General features: G+C 36.0%; 1 protein-coding gene across 1 annotated transcript in view; it reads left to right on the top strand.

The window, feature by feature from the left end:
- Positions 1-17,691, top strand: part of UBR3 (ubiquitin protein ligase E3 component n-recognin 3) — a 103,826-nt gene that overhangs the window by 15,127 nt on the left and 71,008 nt on the right. Inside the window, exons 5-8 of the mRNA XM_032189679.1 lie at positions 416-465; positions 4,641-4,707; positions 8,638-8,768; positions 13,651-13,879. Coding sequence (XP_032045570.1) covers positions 416-465; positions 4,641-4,707; positions 8,638-8,768; positions 13,651-13,879 — 477 coding nt within the window. The remainder of the gene's footprint in view (positions 1-415; positions 466-4,640; positions 4,708-8,637; positions 8,769-13,650; positions 13,880-17,691) is intronic.

The raw sequence follows: 17,691 nt of genomic DNA, 5'->3' as shown, positions 1-17,691 counted from the left end.
TGCTGCTGAAATACCAAGCATCATTTTCCTATTGTGGAATTTGAGTAGGCAAGATGAAATTGCTCGTAGTGGAATTTTGTCATTGCAACTAAGTTAAATGACCTGTTCCTACAAAGGTGCTGTGGAATTTTTTGATCAGTGAAGGCAGTTGGAGGTTTTTTGCAATTTCTGAAAGAACATGTCTCTAACTCAGTACACTGAAGTTTTGCCATTGAACATATTTGCAAATCCCACCCAGATTTTGTATTCTGAGTATTTATTGGAAATCTGACCCCAGTTTCTCAGTCCAGTGCTGTGTATCTTTTTAGAAAGTTAATGTTTTTCCATTTCATACTGGTTAATTAAATATCATAAAATATTCTTCTTTCAGTATAAGACTTATGAAAGGAATCTCTAAATTTTCTTATTTCAAAAGGTTTAGCAGGTGCTACAGCAACATCAGGACAAGGGGATTCTTCAGATGAGGTGAGACTGTTATTAAAGAATATAACAAACTGTAACAGAATATTAAAAGGAGAAATTGCTTGCAGCCAAATTCTGCAAACCTTTACTCTTCTGTCTACTACATTCTCTCCATTCTAATAATTGGAAATAATGGAGATGTAAAGGAACAGATCTTATGCCCTAAGGACATCTTGGAAAAAATCCTTATTTCTGCTTATATTGTTTCAGTTCAATTTATATGAGTAATATAGAAGAAACTTGTCTAAGTAGTTCAAAAGTCGCTATCAAGTAAATTGGGCTTGATTAAAGCAAACTTAAAGCATGTGATGTTCAGAATGATGTTAGTAGCTTTTGGTACCTGAGAATCCAGGTGAACTGGTGATAGCAGTAGTGAGAATTTATCTGCGGAGAAATTCCCATGTGTAGACCTGACCTTATTTACCAAACATGTTGTGTGGGAGTAAAAAGGAGGGAATCTCCTATACTGAGATACAATAAACAAGTGGAACTTAATGTGGGAAGTTAAATTTTCATGGGGTTACTTTTTCAGTTTCTTCATTCCCCTTCCCCCCCCCCCCCCACAGTATTTAAATCTTAATTTCAACTAGTAAGCCTTCAGACTGATTCTTAGACATATGGTAGGGTAGTATAACTGATTTTAAATAATGTTAAGTATAACTTTTCATAGAAGTTCTGCTTATTTTGAATTCTCTGAACAGTAATTGAAGTAAAAACAATTGTCTGTGTGTATCTGAAACAGTTGTATGACGTATTTGCCTCTGTCACAGGCACAACAGCATCTGGTATGCTTTCAGCAGTGCTATTTATAATTTGGCATTTTCAAAGTATCCCTTGTTGTTTTTTCACCATCGCTTGACAAAAACAAACAAACAAAAACTTGCAAAAGACTGCTAGCAACATCACTTTTAAGGCCCAGGAATTAAAAAGGCAGTTCAAGTTAATGTTAATATGCTCAAGTAGTGTTTTTGATTAAACTTTAACTGACTTAGTATCCTTCCTGGTGTTTTACCTCTGGAAGTAATGGGAACAGCAGAGTAATCTGAAGTTGTAAGAGTCTAAAGAGAGATCAGATGTCAGCAACGCTCTGCTTTTGGGAAAGATGTCCAAGATAGAGGCAGATACAGAGATGTATATTAGGGGGAAAGAATTTTTTATCAGGGTAAGTTTTAAGGCAAATATAATTTATTTATAAATGAGGAAGGATTTACGGCAACTACACTACAGCTTGCCAGTTACAGATGCCTGCTTTCTGGAGAGTCTTTTTTCTGATCTTCAGGATGTGAATAACCATTTATTGTATGTAAATATTTTACCATATTACTGCAGATGTGATTTACCTGAATGGAAATTCCATACATGCTCACATACCTGGGATCAACATTAAAATCTTAATTATGTTATTAAGATGCTTTTATAAAAAAAAGAAAAGAAAAAAAAAAAAAAAGCACAAGTTCCTGTTTTGAAACTTGCATTTAGAAATTAAAAAGGAAAAAAAGAATGAGGAAGTAAAGTTGAAGGTAAAAACAATAAGTACTAAAAATTTAAATGATCTTTAATGTGTATTTGCACTTCTGGATTTTTCCTTTCCTATTTTCAATAAAATTCCATTGACATAATATAGAAAGCAATTAAAATAATATTGAGGCTTTTTGTAGGAAACAAAACAACAAAGAGGAAATATTCTATAAATATGGTACTGGAATAGCCTACGTAGGTAAATCTCAGTAGCATCGCTGAAAGAAAGATGGCTTTTTATGCCTTTTAAAATCTTTTATAATTGTGGTCTGCTTAGCAAATGTGAATTACTGAAAAGAAACTCAAAAAGCCTAAACAAAACTATGCAGGTGGAAGGTGAAATGCATATTAGATAAATGAGAGTACTAGAGAAAAGCTTACTGGAGAGTTGCTTATTAGAGAAATAAGAAAGAGAAGTCATAAAACAATAGAACTTCTTTCTTCCCTCTGTTACTCCCGTATGTTACAAAGGCTACTTAGAGCTTCTTTTATGCTCTAATATAATCTCTTATAGGAGAGTAAAGCTGTGCTTGAATTTAGAAACATAGCAAGAGTACTTCTGATTTTTCTTTCTCTGATATTTAAGATGAATCTAGAAAGTCTAGTGTACTTCCCTTTGAGGTGAGTTCTAAAAGTAGCATTGTTTCACCAATGAAGAGCTAGATTATTAAGGATATGAATTAAAGTAGTGCTTCCTTAGGGAATTAAATAACTTGAAAAGTTTTGCACAGTTCAGCGTCTAGCTTAATTTATACAACAGTAGATGGCTTTAAGTTAAAACTGAATTGGATGGATGAATTTATGCTGAGATGTGGTGGGTTTTTTGGTTTTATTTTTTCCCCTAAAATGGTATAGGTATATTTTGTGCTTTATTTTTAAAATGCTTTGTGTTCCAACCTGTGATATTTTGGAGACAACTTACCATTAGTTTCCTTCATTAATTTTCCCCCCTTTGTATCTTCCTTTGTACAAAAGGAGGAAAAAAAAAGACCATTTCTAAACCTTTCCTATTTAAGAGAATAACGTGTTCCAAGTAATAAAACCCAGTCCATGAACACTTTGACTACACTGATGGATAACTGTATTGGATATCTCATTTTGGCATCATTGTAGTTTAATGAACGCTAAAATGACATATTACTTAGCTATATAAAGTTGTTGATTGCAATTTTTGTTTAACGTAATAGTACAAAAATTAGACCATTTTATAAAATAGTATCTGATATTACATAAAATTTATTATTTGACATTTGGACAGAGGTGGCACACCTTAGGCATATTGTTAAATATTCTCTTATGCAAAGCAAATCTGCATATATTTCTGGTACTATTTTTGTGTAATATGTGGGTAAAAACAAGGTGTTTTTTGATTTGAATTTGAATTTTGATTCCTTGTCTTCAGGACAGGAGACATAAATTGCAGACTCTTCCAGCAGTAGTATCATAATCTCTATCAGGTTTGATTTTTGTTTGGCACCTTTGGCCTCTCTGGTGGGGGGGGTGATCTGTGACAACATGCTGACAACTGACTGCTTGCTGAGTGCAGAAGTAGCACATGTTCACAAAGACCACAGGAGATCTAAGAGTTCAAATGTGTGTCCATCTTAAAAGTTGGCTACAGATTTTTTTAGATGGAGGTACTGAAGAGATGAGGAGAAATTCAGATCTTTCCTTAACATGATGCTTCTGGTCAATCCTTACATATAAAATATGAATAATTTTTCTCCCCAGTGAAGAATAGTTTCTTCTTATGTTCCGTGTTCTTTATCATCCCTCTTGAAATTCAGAACTGAAGTAGGACCTTTGATTAGAGAAGGTCGATATTGATTGATTACTTTTAGCCATAGATACTGGCATTAATTTTCTCTCGTTTTATTAGTACCTATAGAAATTGTTTATGTCAGAGTTTCATTGGGACTGCTATTAGAAAAGAGAAACACAATGTTTAATGTAGTCCTCTAATGTCACATTATTTTTTAAGTGTTAGATTTTGTGAAGTGGTGGTGATGTTTTTAACTTGCATTGCATTTTGGATCCTTTGCTGTTTTGTTTGCAGAGTGCATTGAGAGCTTCAGATGACAAGTGCCTGCGTAAAGTGTTTGCTTTATTCTGTAGGAAACAAGCAATTAGAATTGGTCTCTTAAAAGTGTCAAAAAGACTTTATTCTTGGAACAAAACTTTGTATTGATTAGAAAATATCCATCTGTTTGTGTTGCCAACTTCGAAGTGTTCAAGTCGAAGTGTTAGCTGATAAGTTTTTTAGGAAACAAAAAGAATCCTTATTGAGTAAAGTGAAACCTTGGATGTGCAACATTTAGAAAATTTGTAGTGCTAAATTAAACATTTTTGTAGCAACCAGTTCCAGAAATCAAAGCAACCAACTGACAAAATTATTGAAATAGATGAAGTTGTCTGAACTTGCAGATGATAATGTTGCCTGTAGGGGGGAAAAAGAGCAGTTTAAAGAACTGTTTTCCCTAATGAGTTGCACTGAGTCCTTCGTTCCTGTAAACAGCAGAAGTATTTTGTGGTAAGAATATATTCAGGGCATCTCTGTTTTAGCTTGATAGTTGAACCAGGATTTTGAGAGCATGTAGTCTCTTGGCAATAAAATTCTATATATACGATTATCAACTTTTTAAACTCTTCCTCTACCCCAGGAGGACCAGGATGGTAGCCAAGGTGTGGGCAAGCGCAAGAGGGTGAAACTAAGCAGCACCACCAAAGGTATTTATGAAGTACTGATTTCAGTGTATCATATTTGCTTTGTGTCTATCTTAAAGAATTATCTAGGGATATTCATTCACTTCCCAAGCACTGGAGCTGCATGTGGCAGGCATTAAACATAATAGTCTAAAAAAGAATAGTGAGTGAAACAGTGCGACTTTGCAACTTCAATTTCTCTTGGGAGTGAGTATCACTTTCTGGGACTTTGTTTGACCAACTGTTTTGTCACTTCCATGTTGTAAGCTGGCATCTAACAATTCGTTCTATTTTCACTGTGTGGCAGGCAGGACTGGAATACATCTTGGCAAACAGGTTTTTGGTGTATTTGTTCTTGAAAATTTTTTTCATTATGCCACTGTACAATGTGATTATGTTCTCAGCCAGGCAAGAATGGTTCTCTCTGGTTCTGGCTGGTTTTCTGTAATGTTTTTCTGATCATGCTTAAGAAAAGATATGCGGATGAAGTCTCCTTTGAAACCGTTTCATTATTTTCCTAGATTGAAACTAATCCTCTGTACAATTTCTAGTCCAAGATGAACAGCACTCTCATTGAGGTCAGTGGAAGTTCTAATTCAAGAATGAATGTAGGCTAGAGACAAGGTAGCCTTATCTCGTGTTTTTCCTTTGTGTTTTTGTGCTAAAAAGTGAAGTGTTTCAATGCTTTTTTTTTTTTTTATGAGAGTGTGAGTAGACTGTCATCAGAAGCAGAAAGAAACTGCAAGATTTGAGAAAAGAACATTTGGGTGAAGAACGATGGTGAAAGTTGAAAAAATTCCTGTAAAGGTATTGAAGTGAAGATTTGGAACTTGAATTTGAAATGCAGAAATTCCTGAAGTCAATAAACAGATATGAAAGTGTTGTGAGGGCTATAGGAAAGGAAGACTGATTATTTCTAGTGTTTTCAGCTTGAATTAAGAAGAGATTGTAAAGTTGGAAAAGCAGAGAACTAAATATTTGGGCAGGTGTGTTACTGAGAGGTGAAGCAATGATACGTGAAAGATCATGAAGGCTCTGCAGGCAGAGGTACCTTGGTTCCTGCATACTGCAGCAATACATGTTTATATAAGCAGAGATAAGAGAGACTCAGAATGAATCAGAAATGTGACAGATTAATAATGTTATGGAAAATGTGGTAGATTTGGAGAACTGCAGGAACTTTACTGACATCCCAGGAAAGCTCTCTTACTTAGACTGTTAAGTTTCCTAAAAGATAAGTGAGTCAGATAATGCAAGAAAAAGATGGTCCTTTTTCTGATGCGTAATGATTGATTATGGAAAATGGGCAGGGAGGAAGCCCATGTTTATAAGTGTCCTCCATCTGAAAAACAGTATGAGCAATGGCATTTCAGGAAAAGTGGTTCTTTAATGCAACATTTGATTTCCCCCCAGGATTGTAGTCTTCCCCCCTCTGAGTTATCCCAACATGGACTGTGCTCATGGTGTTGGTAGCTCCTAATATCAGCCCCAGAGGAGGGAGTCTGCCAGTGGGGGAAGGGTGAGTATCTGTTTTTATTAAATATTGAATAGTTTTCTGAAGTTTTCAGTATTCATATTTTATGTCCAATATGGTATAAAATAAGAGTATGAAAAGAAAATTTTAGAAAACTGAGTATTGAATAAAAACAGATTTACCTTTTCCATATAAGCACACTCCCTTTCCCATCCTAGGTCTTTAGCGGTACTGTCTTCATTGGGGGGTTATGTATATACCAGGGATGTCTTGGTACACTAAGACTTATATTCCATGAAGGTGTTTAAAACAGGATGCGGAGTCTTTTGTGGCACTGGGAAGGAATAAAAGGTTTCTTTAAAGAAAATGTGTTTTTTATCCTGAGGTGTCATTGATACAGGTGTGTGACTGAGTATTGAGAGACATTTCTATTGTTACTCTGTTTTAAAACCTGCATCCATCTGAAATATGTGAAGTTTAGGACAATTTTAAACCCACAGGCACTACTTCTTTAATTTGTTGAAGAAAATTCAAGATTGTGATAAAACTATCTTTTTTTCTTTTTTTTTTCACAAGAGTGGGAGCTTTAGTCCCAGTGTTCTTGACAAATTTTCCAAGTTGGGTAACAGCATTCTGCCTACTTAAATTCTGTAGCAGGTGTAATTGGATATATATTCTTCTGTCCCTGACTGAAGCTGCTGTATAAAACAACTAATATGCGCTGTACAACTGTGGTACATGTCAGAGAAAGCTTCACATCAGTGACAGATAAAGTGTTGCCTCACTTGTCTTCATGCCCGGTGTTCTCACTCAGGGGCACTTGGAATGTACCTAAACCTGTGCTGTCTGTTCTGTGGACAGAGGACTTCAGTCTGCATGGCTACCAATCTTTCATGGGCAGTACATTCACACACGTAATTTCTTAACAAGAGACGAGGAAGAAAATGTAAACGATCATCACATGTTTGCTGCAGTAGGTGATGTGTAACACTTTACAAAATATTTTGTAAAACTTATAACGTCTTTCATGAGTCTGTGAAGGTAATTTTTTATTTCAGTGCTTGTAGAATATATTAAATAAAGTACTCTCTTCTTCGTGTGGCTTGCTAGAGTCTTGAGAAGATCCGTAAAATTTAAATGATTCACTATTTCTCACAATCTTTCGCAATTCCTGAGATGTTTTGCACTGATTGGTCACTTGACAGTGGAACTCTGATATTTGGTAATGGTAATGGTGAAAAATGAAGGTGACTGCTGTTTAACTAGTAGGCACAAAGTCATCCTGTGCAGTCCTTGAAGCTGTCATACCTCAGTGGAGTGGTGAGTCTTCAAGGCTAGAAGATGTCCAGATTGAGCATTTTTGAATCTGTGCTGATGGAAGCACTTTGTAAAGTCCCATTGGGATACATGATATTGTGTGGAGGGTTTTGTCCTCAGGTCTAGTTGATTTCTAGTTATAAAGAAATAATATTCAGGCTATAGAAAATGGTATGTTATGGGAGTGAACAATTCCTGTTGTAGTTTTAAAACATAAATAACTAATGAAGAATGATGATAATGAAGCTTTGTATTTTAGCATTTCTTTTCAATGATGTTAATTAACACTCTTGTCAAGCCATAGCTTTATGAACAGTTTATTCTAGCAGAGGTCAATGTTTGTGCAGTATTGCAGTGAACTGTATCGGGAAACGAATCTTGAAAACTTGGTTGACAAAATGGAAAGATGATCTGATTCCTATGTAGGTACTCCCCAGGGATGTACAGATGAGTGCTGTCAACATGAACAAGATAGCAGAATGAGCAGCTGGGAGTTGAAAGGGGAAGGATGGGACTGTCTCGTATACCGTCTGATCAGGGCATTATGCTGGCTTTTATATTAACAAATGAAACAAAAACTGTGTGGGCGGGGAAAAGAGATCCCTCATTGACTTAAGATAGGTAATTTTCTAGGGTTATACCTACCTTGTCTTTAAAATAAAAATGGCTAATAAACTATTGCTTCTATTTAGCTTGTTTAGAGTTCTGCAAATAGAAGTGTTAGGAGATTAAAACTTAACCATTTAACCATAAATGGTCTTTTGATGTTTTGCTGTTTTCACTTAGCTTGGTAGTGGTGAAAGTTATTAAGTGCTTCCCTTGAGTAAGTGACTACAGATTGCTGTGATTAATTAAAATTGGTGGAGCTATTGCAGTAAGGCAATAAGGTTTAATGCAATCAGCAAAGATTGGACTGTTTTTTTGTAGTAGAATTGTACTGAAAACTTCATTGACTTCTCTAGGAGGTCCTTTTTAGTCTTAAAGATTTTGCGTTATGTAGTATTGGCTATGTTCATTTTTTCCCCGTGTTTCTGAAAAAAAAATAGTGCACTAAGAGGTTAAATTTTTGTTAGTTGTGTGTCTGATTTTGCAACTGCATTATCATTATTGATAAAAATTATGACATAATTATTACACATCCCCTCCTCCAACCTTTTATGCAGATCAATCTATCATGGATGTTTTGAAGCATAAATGTTTCCTAGAAGAATTACTGTTTTGGACGATAAAATATGAATTTCCACAGAAGATGGTGACTTTCTTACTCAACATGCTGCCAGATCAAGATTATAAGGTACTTGTCTTAGTTCATTCAAATTGAAACATCATTTTCTTATATGTTTAGAGCGTTTTATGCCTTGTACAAAGCCACATATGTTTATATGTGAATACGAAGCAGTAAAATAATGCAGATCTTTTACTTTGTTTTGAGTATTCTGTTAGTCTAGAGTGTATAGTGCTTGAAGAGAGATGTGGACAAAAGACTGATAATTTTGGAGCAGCAGTATTAATTTTCATTCTTGTCTTCTGTTCTTCCTTTCTGGCTATTAGTTCACGTTTGCAAGTACAGGATTTTGTTTGTTTGTTTTACTTAGTAAATTGGATTTTTATCAGTTGGAAGACTTGGCTCAGCACTAAGTGACTCTGTAGTGTGGTACAACTGGTAAATTATTGTGGTGACTTCATTCCTGTTGCAACTGTTGTAGTAAGCATTGATTTCTCCATGAAGGCCTTTACAGTGTGAGTATACTTGCTTCAGCTATGCCCTAGGATATTCTGGCAGCTTTCCAGCTGTTTCCTTGCAGAGCTTTGCAGTTGTCCATACCAAGTGTCTCCTGGCTTGGAGTCACGGAGACGGGATGTCATCTTCCTGTTTTAAATCTTGGTGCACAGCCAGGCTTGGTTGTTTGCTCTACATGTTCCAAGACCTAGTATACATAGCAGTCAGGCTTAACATTTTGCTCTGATCACGTCATACCTTTGAGCCATGCTAAAGTTTTGGACCTTCTCAATTCCTGCTGGGAGGCAAAGATCAAGAAATCCCAAAGTCCAGGCATGAAGATTTCTTCAAGAATGCTCCTTTGTATTGGTGCAGTGCTGCGTTTGTGTCCATTGAAACCTTGTATCGGCATAAAGGATATGAAGATAACTTGCAAGAAAGCAAAGGATAAAATGTGGATCTTAAGTTACGCTCTGTGCATGTCGAGACATTATTTTGGGATTCTAGCTTAGATCCATCTTGGTCTTGGATTCAACTAACACTTGAGAAGATGTAAGGACATTTTGACTGAATATCCCTTGCCATAAAGCTTGAATTTTTCTTGTTATTTGGAGACCCTTGTGGACCCCCAGTTCTCCTGATCCTTTGCTAGTTAGTCCTGCCTGTCTATGAAAATACCCAACTGCTAGCAGCATGTGGAGGAATCTGGTAAGTATTGATACGTTTACCTTTACGATATACCAAGTAATAACTACAACTTCTTATGATCTTAGGATCACTTTTCTGGTGGCAAGAAGCCTCAGTCTTCAATGAGTTTTTCATAATCTTCCTTTGTTGTGTACTAGGAATGGAGGCTGTGGTATATTCGTTTCCTCTAGTGGTTGCAACCTTTTATCTGGAAGCAATTTGTTTTCCAGCCACCATACTGCATGTTCAGACAAAAGGATTATTTAAATGTTCCTTTTGTTTTGTTAGCAAGTTAATATTGTGTTTGATTAAACAGCAGTTAACTCAGTTTCTACATATAAACTTAATATTAGCACGAACCCTAGTTATTTCAAATCTCTTAGAATCTATGTTTATTTTAATTGCTGTGATTGTCTGAAAGGTGTTTTTCAACAGTAAACAAGGTCAGAGCAGGAAATGCCTGTAGGGATATGAACTTTCATGTGATTTCTCAGCTTTCTGCTACTTTCTCCCATTTCATCTTTAGCACGTGTACTTTGTCTTACTTTTTTTCTGTCACTGTTGTTGTTGCAACTTGTTTGATTTTTTTTTTTCCTGAGCTAACTTGGTTTATTAAACCATCAGAGTTATTTTGCAAGGTTGGTTTTCTGATAAATTGAGTGAGCTAGCCAGACAGGTAGGCACAGGGCTGGCTATCTGTACACGTTCTGAAATTGCTGAAATCTCTAATCGCTAGCATAAAGGTAGTGCAGCTGACTGACCACCATACCCTGCACAGGAGTCAGTGAAACACCAGCAATCTCTGTTTGCACAGCTTTCTTTTTAAATAAGAAAAGAAACCCCTTTTAGGGTTTGAGTATTGGGAAGAGGTGTTGAAAATGGCAGGCTAAAACACTGAGTTAACTAGCTCTATGGTCTTTGCCCTACAGGATTTGTGCCTGAGGCATCCCTTCTGGCACTTTCTGACATTTGAGGCTTTGAAGATTTACAATTGAAGAGAAAGAAAGTAAAAGAGAAACTTACTGGAGCTTCCAAGCAATTAGATGTATTTTTGTATTGTCAAGGTTTCTGCAAGAAGACAAACAAAAGAAACAGAACGGACCTTCCAGGAGAAAGAAAAGAAGTGGTTGACTATAAACAGCAAACTGGTGGAAGAGTGTAAATCATGCCAGAGTGGAGCCTTGCTATAATCTGGAATAAAGAAAATAAAGAAATGGAGAAATAGAAATTGTGCGTCTTCAGGCATTCCCATACTGAAGGCTGAGGAAGTCAGAGCAATAGGACTTCACCAATTTGTGGATGTGCCGTTCTTCAAATTCTGTAGAATGGTTTTTCTTTTGGAAACTAAACTTCAGCAAAACTCTCATGTGGCAGCATGGGAGATGCAAGTTCTCTAACTGAGCCAGGGGTTTGATGTTAGGCTCCTGAAAGTACTGGGATTGTTGAATAGCAGCTAAGAGGAAAGATGAGATGAAAAAAAAAGAGCTTTGTTTTTGCTATAGGCTACAAATCTAGAGGCTGTGCAAGATGATACAGAGTCAATCAGTGAAGGTAATTAAATATGCAAAAAGCACATCTGTCTTGGGAAGCCACTACTTGCGAATGGTTGGAAGCTGAATGACTATTTGGAAAGATGAGTTATGCCATATCTGCATTTTTACTTCATTCCATATCATCCTCTTGTCTATACAGTGTTAGCCACTCAAAGACAGGATGTTAAAGTAGTTGGACTGATTTAACACACTCTTGCTATTCTAATATATAGGCTGCAGTTTACTACAGTATTTCAGTATTGTAACCTCTGGAATTGCTTTATTTTCTTTTCTTTCAAAATTGGAAGGAGCTGTGTTTGTTGAAGTTACGAATGAACGTATGGATAAAGCTTATGCCTTTTCTTTGTTGAAGTGTATTAAGGACTATGGCATTAAGCTGTGTAGATAGTGAATCTACAGTACTTTCAGAAATTCATTATAGACGTAAGGTGTAAAAAGATTTGATGTGTGCTTATTTAAATAAATCAAGCAATTGGCTTAGCAGGACCTTTTTTGCAATCAACTTGTTTTGCAAAGCACTAAATTCAAGAAAAATGTAGTTCCTACATGATGTAACCTTAGAATCCTATTTAAATGTAATACATAGTGAAGAAATAATGTGATGGAAAATGAAAACATGAAATTGTTTTGCTAAAATGCATGTTGTATTTTAGTGTTGCTGGAGTTTAATAGTAAATAATGATCATAGCATTAATATACTAACTTAAAATACCAGATTAATAGCTTAAATGTTTTGTTGTTATAAATAATGTTTGTTTTAAATTTCATTGCCAGTGATTGCAGTTGTTTTAAATTAAGGCTTGATACAAATTATATGATAGGTTGTTCTAGGTTGAAATGCCAGAATGCTGTTGTAATAACTGAGCAAGTTAGGTAGTATATTGCAAATACATTGCTAAGTGTTTGCTGCAAGAGGCTGTAGCTAAAAATAATCACCACTGTGCTAGGTGCTGTACATAGAAGACATTTTCAAATATTATACAAGTTTCCATCATTTTGGGCTAGATAAAGCAGGGTAAGTTCGGCAATGTAGTGTTGTTCCCTGCGGTAATATCCCGTTCAGTTTTATTTATTTTACATCAGTAACTTGATCTTTATTTTTAAGGATATTTGCTGTAAGAAGCCATCCTTGTGCCCAACAGCAGTGTTATATTATCATGATAGTGCTATAATAAAAAATATAGAAGTGCAGAATCTGAGACAGGTAAAAATGAAGTAGTGATTTGTGTACAGTGTAGATAACTGCCTTAGGGTGGATTTAAAATGTCTTATTTTGTGTTTATAAAAGATGAATACTTCCAGAAGGAATAGACATGGGATATTAAACTCTGAGATGAAAATTTTCAATGCTGTGCAACTTGTACTTTTTATTCCTTTTAAGCAAAGGAAGTCCAGATGGTGTTAATTCAGAAATTGAAAGTACTGAGTGAAACATGATTTCAGAACTGGCAGATGAGCACGTGTATGTGCAGTGCAGGAGGTTGGTTTACAGTGCAAGTGAAGGCTAATGGGGCAGTCCAGAAATTGTTCCAAGACTCATACGTATCAATCGATATATTTCAATAATGATCTGATTTTGGAAAAAAACAGTTGCATAGTGGATAGCAAAGGTTGTTGATGACTCAGTTATTTAGGAGAAAGCACTTAAAAAAAAAAAAAAGCTTTTAATAACAATTTATTAAAAAGAAATAGAATACTCTGACAGTAGATGAAATTCAGTGTTAAAATGTCATCCTTGACAGATGAGTGAAAACCTTACTCCATAGGTAGATGATTGCAAGTGATCAAGTTACTGCCATTTTATTAGTTACCACTGATCTCATTGTTTGCAGTATGTCACTTTGGGACATTACACCCTGTTTTAGGATGTTAAAGAAAAAAAAAAGATAAATTTTAGAACATTATTACTTTCACAGGTATGCTGTGACCTTACATTTCTTGTTTCAACATTTGTGTTTGTGTTTTTTTTCTCTTTGTAGTATGTATATAATGAGAAAATTGGATTTTAGGGTTACTTAATATTGGAAGTTACCCCTCTTCATAGATGTGTCTTCTCATTTGTAGTGTTTCAGGAAAAACTAGACATGGGACCATCAGTTTTCAGTTTGCCATGGTAACTTAGTGTTTCAAGGATGTACTGATAGTACTTTTGTAAGAGAGTATTTTATAATGAAAGGAATGGTGCTTGTTAACATCATTTTTTTCATAATTTTCAGATTGCTTTTACCAAAACTTTTGTTCAGCATTATGCTTTTATTATGAAAACACTGAAGAAAAGCCATGAATCAGACACTATGTCTAACAGAATTGTGCATATCAGTGTTCAGTTGTTCAGCAATGAAGAACTTGCACGCCAAGTAACAGAAGAATGTCAGCTGTTGGATATTATGGTCACAGTTCTATTATATATGATGGAAAGTTGCCTTATTAAAAGTGAATTACAAGGTAGGTTGTTTTTTTTTCTTGTTTCCATAGATAATCAATAATTTGATTCTGTAGAAAGCTTAATATCTTTTCTTTGTAAATTCAGTGCGTGTTTTCCCTCCCATCTCCAAAACGCGTAGGATATAGCAATATATGGTAGAGACAGAGTCTGAGAATTTCCTAGAAAACTTCCTAGAAATTTAGATAGTTCTCAAGAATTGTATTGATTCTTTATCCTCTGTTTTGTAGGGTTTTCTTTCTTAAGAATGTTACATAATTTAGAATAGAACACTATATTGCAGGTGCTCCATTTGTTGGTTAAAGTGGATATACGCTATGAAGCTTGTTTGGATGAGAAATTACATATGAAAACTGAGAGTTTTATTAATTTAAACAATATTTTTGCAGTGTTTCACAAACTACTTGAAGTATTTGAAATTAGTTTTCTTTTTAACCTTCATAAGGATTGGTGGTATTACGGGAGAATGATTTATATCATTTGATCATGCTTTTAGTTGACAGAGTGGCAATTTGAATTTAAATTAGCGTATATTGTATAACTTTTAATGTGAAAACAGCAGTCTTATTTCTGTCCTCCTTGTTTTACCTGTCCTTATCTGAAGATGGTGGCACAACAAATTTTATTGACCTTTTTTATGCTCTCCTGTACCTAACAGACAGCAAACCTCCCAGTCCTCTTTATTGTAGTTTGAACTCAAAAATGCTCTAGATAGGTTGAGTGTTGCTGCTAGATAAATATCATCAACTTCTGCATGAAATTTGTTCTTTTTTGTCTGAAGTACTTTGTCTCTTAGCCCACTCTACGTATAGCTTAATACGGAATGCCTTGTACTGAAATGGGAAATTCCCCATCTATCATCTAGCCATAACATTCAGCTGGACCTCAACATGGAAAACTTTTCTGGTGCCCTACATGAATTGTTTTACAGCATGCAAAAGAAAAATGTGAATATGGACTCATTCAATGCATTGTTGAATCTTTTTTTCTTATACAGTTTGTATATGAAGTGATCTTTGCTAAACTAATGCCATATTGGTGGAATTGCATTTAAAGCTATTTTCAAAGCGTTTTCTCAATTTTACTTGTTCACTATGGGATGTTGCTAGCTTTCTGGTAATGGATCAGGATTTGCATCAGGGCAGAAAGAGGGGTAGGACTGGTTAGGCAGTATCTGGAGAAACTTCATGGTAGTTAATTATATAAGCTGGAGCTAGTAATTTAAATAACAGCAGTTATATTGGTTAGAGATTTGTGAGAAAACAGTTGTCTGTGGAGCAGCTCTCCCAAGGTGTGATGTTACCTACTTCCCCAGTACCAGTGGTTTGTCTTAGCTAAGACACCATCATGGAATAAGTCTGGGTGCTTCTTAATGTGCTCACATTTCCTGCTTGCCGCTTTGTATGTGTGGGGTCAGGCAGACTGTAAATTGCAAGAAAAAATTACTTTTTGTTTCCTCTCATTCTTACTGGCCTTCTTTTGCAGTTTTGTAGGCTAGTATCTTGTGTTTAGGGATACCTTATGATGCTGGAAATAGCAAGAGGTCTGTTACAAGTCCATGCTGGTGAGATAAATTTAAAAGAATTCTGTTTGTACAGCTAGTGGAAACAAGTAGGTCATTATAGGATCTGAATGAGACAAAGCTTACAAATCCAGCCAATAAATGGAGAAAGTATGTTGAAGAGGAGTAAGGAGAACATATACCAACAATTGAATCTGCTAAGGCATGTTTAATTTGCATTTTTCACTAATGTTAATTGTCTTTTGGAGACCTGTTAAAAGTACACAGTTAATTCAGGGCATTTGTGAATGCCAAGTGATTATGGACAACCTCTGTTACTGAAACAAAGACTTGACCTGGGAGCTGTACTGATGCCAACTTGGAACGCATTAGTAACTCTTCTTACTCCTTTCCCAGTGTGAAAGGATGAGGATAAAAGTGGGTGCAGATGGTAAAACTGTCTGCCCAGGAAGACTGATGTCTCTATGCTCTTAAAGGGTTTTCCTCCAGTACTTTTCTGCTGCTGAACTTCTAATGGAAGAATTTATACCCCAAGGAAAATGTTTTGGTAATGGCTCCTTAAAAACAAGCAATCAAAACCAAAACATTTTTTTGTTTGACTGCCCTTACATAACCCTGACTCACAGAGTACTCTGAAGAAGTGACAATGCCTTGGCCAACTTAAAATAAATTTACATTTCTATCTCCTTTAGTGGGGTGAAGAATCCAGTAACACATAGCTAGCTGTTGGTTCTTTGTGAAGTACTTGTGTGGATTCAGGCAGAGATGGTTGAGATATCCTGTTCCTGGATAGGCAATGTGAGCACATGGAAGCCAGGCAGCCCAACAGCCAGACCTGGTTCCCTTCCTTTGCAGACGCACAAGGATACAGGAGCAATTAAGTAGCGTTTGATCAATTGTGGCAGAGAAGTGCTCTGTGCAGCTTCTTAAACTTCTGGCTTCCTGTTCCTTTCGGGAACTCAAACAGATAGGAGTGAGTTGAAGAATTTTGAGCTCTGTGTTGCTGTGTAACAATAAAGTATCTGTTCATAGCTGCATACAACACAAGCAGCATATTTTTCAGGATGAAATCTGATTCATTTTTTCTAACCGTACTATGTTCTTGGGAAGTAAAATTTGTCAAGATCAAAATATGATATTATTAAGTTAGAAGACTTCTGTTGAAATAATGGAGGTAAGAACGTTTTTTTGTTGTTGTTTTTGTTTTCTTTCTTGATACCAGTAAATCAATAAAATGAAACAACTTGGAGTAAAAGGAAAAAAGTATGTTCTTCAATAGTAAAGGAGAGGAAAAAAGTTGCTTACATATATAGCAGGGGGAACTGGTCCAGGTACACATGCTTCATTGGCCAGAGTTTGGAATCTCTTAACAGCAGTGTCTTTTTGCTTTGGCTATGCTGTACTGCTTGTGGCCCTTCTGCCTGCATGAAGGGTAACTGCAAGGGTCCTTTGGTGCATCTGAACTGGACATGAGCCATCCCCAAGGCTCACCATCAGATGCAAGATTTTAATTCTGTTGGCTTGAATTAGGATAATACCTGGCAAGGGGTGCTGCAAGGTTATATCCCGTGCATCATGAATCCAGGACCAATCCTGTTTCCTTACTGTTCTTTCTGGAGGTCCTTCTTATGAAAATCAGTCAGATTTATGTGAGAGATGTAGAACAGAAGATGTACTTCTGTGATTCAGGGGAAGAGACTTCTCCCTTCTGCCCTAATTTCTTCTCTCTTCCTTTTGGGAACTTGCTCCTGTCTTAGTCTTGAAAAACTGCATAAACCCTCTTTCTGTCCCAGATTCAAAGTAGAAATCTTTCTCCTCAGACTCAAGAGTTTGTGTAGGTTTTGGTCACCAGATTCCCATTTACGTGCTGTAAGGTAGCTTGATTACTGGAAGCATGTCAAGTTCAAAATTGGTTTCACATGCTCATAGAAGAAATTGTTTGGTCTTTTTGTGCATCTTGACAATATTTAGAAAGGCATACCTGTGGTTTTACTAATGCATCTGTTAGCCTGTCGCCTGAGTATCAGCACTACTTCCACTAGGGCACAAACTGTCAGTTCTGCTTCTGTTAGAAGCCAGTTGGAAAGATTTCTTAAAACAATAAATTTGGCATGGTGTTTTCTTCAGAGAGGAGAGGAAAAGACAAAGCTTCTGTCAGGTGGCTGTTGATGAGTGAGCACAGAGGGAAGAGAAATTTGCCCACCCTGTTGCATAGAGCTAGGGACAAAGGCCAGACATGCTGGAGATCAAGTTTCTTTGCTTGGCTGGACTCTGATTTGAAGAAGGCTTTGA

This window comes from Aythya fuligula, chromosome 6, assembly GCF_009819795.1.
Source record: "Aythya fuligula isolate bAytFul2 chromosome 6, bAytFul2.pri, whole genome shotgun sequence".
In the NCBI taxonomy this organism is placed as follows: domain Eukaryota; kingdom Metazoa; phylum Chordata; class Aves; order Anseriformes; family Anatidae; genus Aythya; species Aythya fuligula.
Note: the sequence above shows the minus strand (reverse complement) of the source record. Positions and strands in the feature narration are given on the sequence as shown.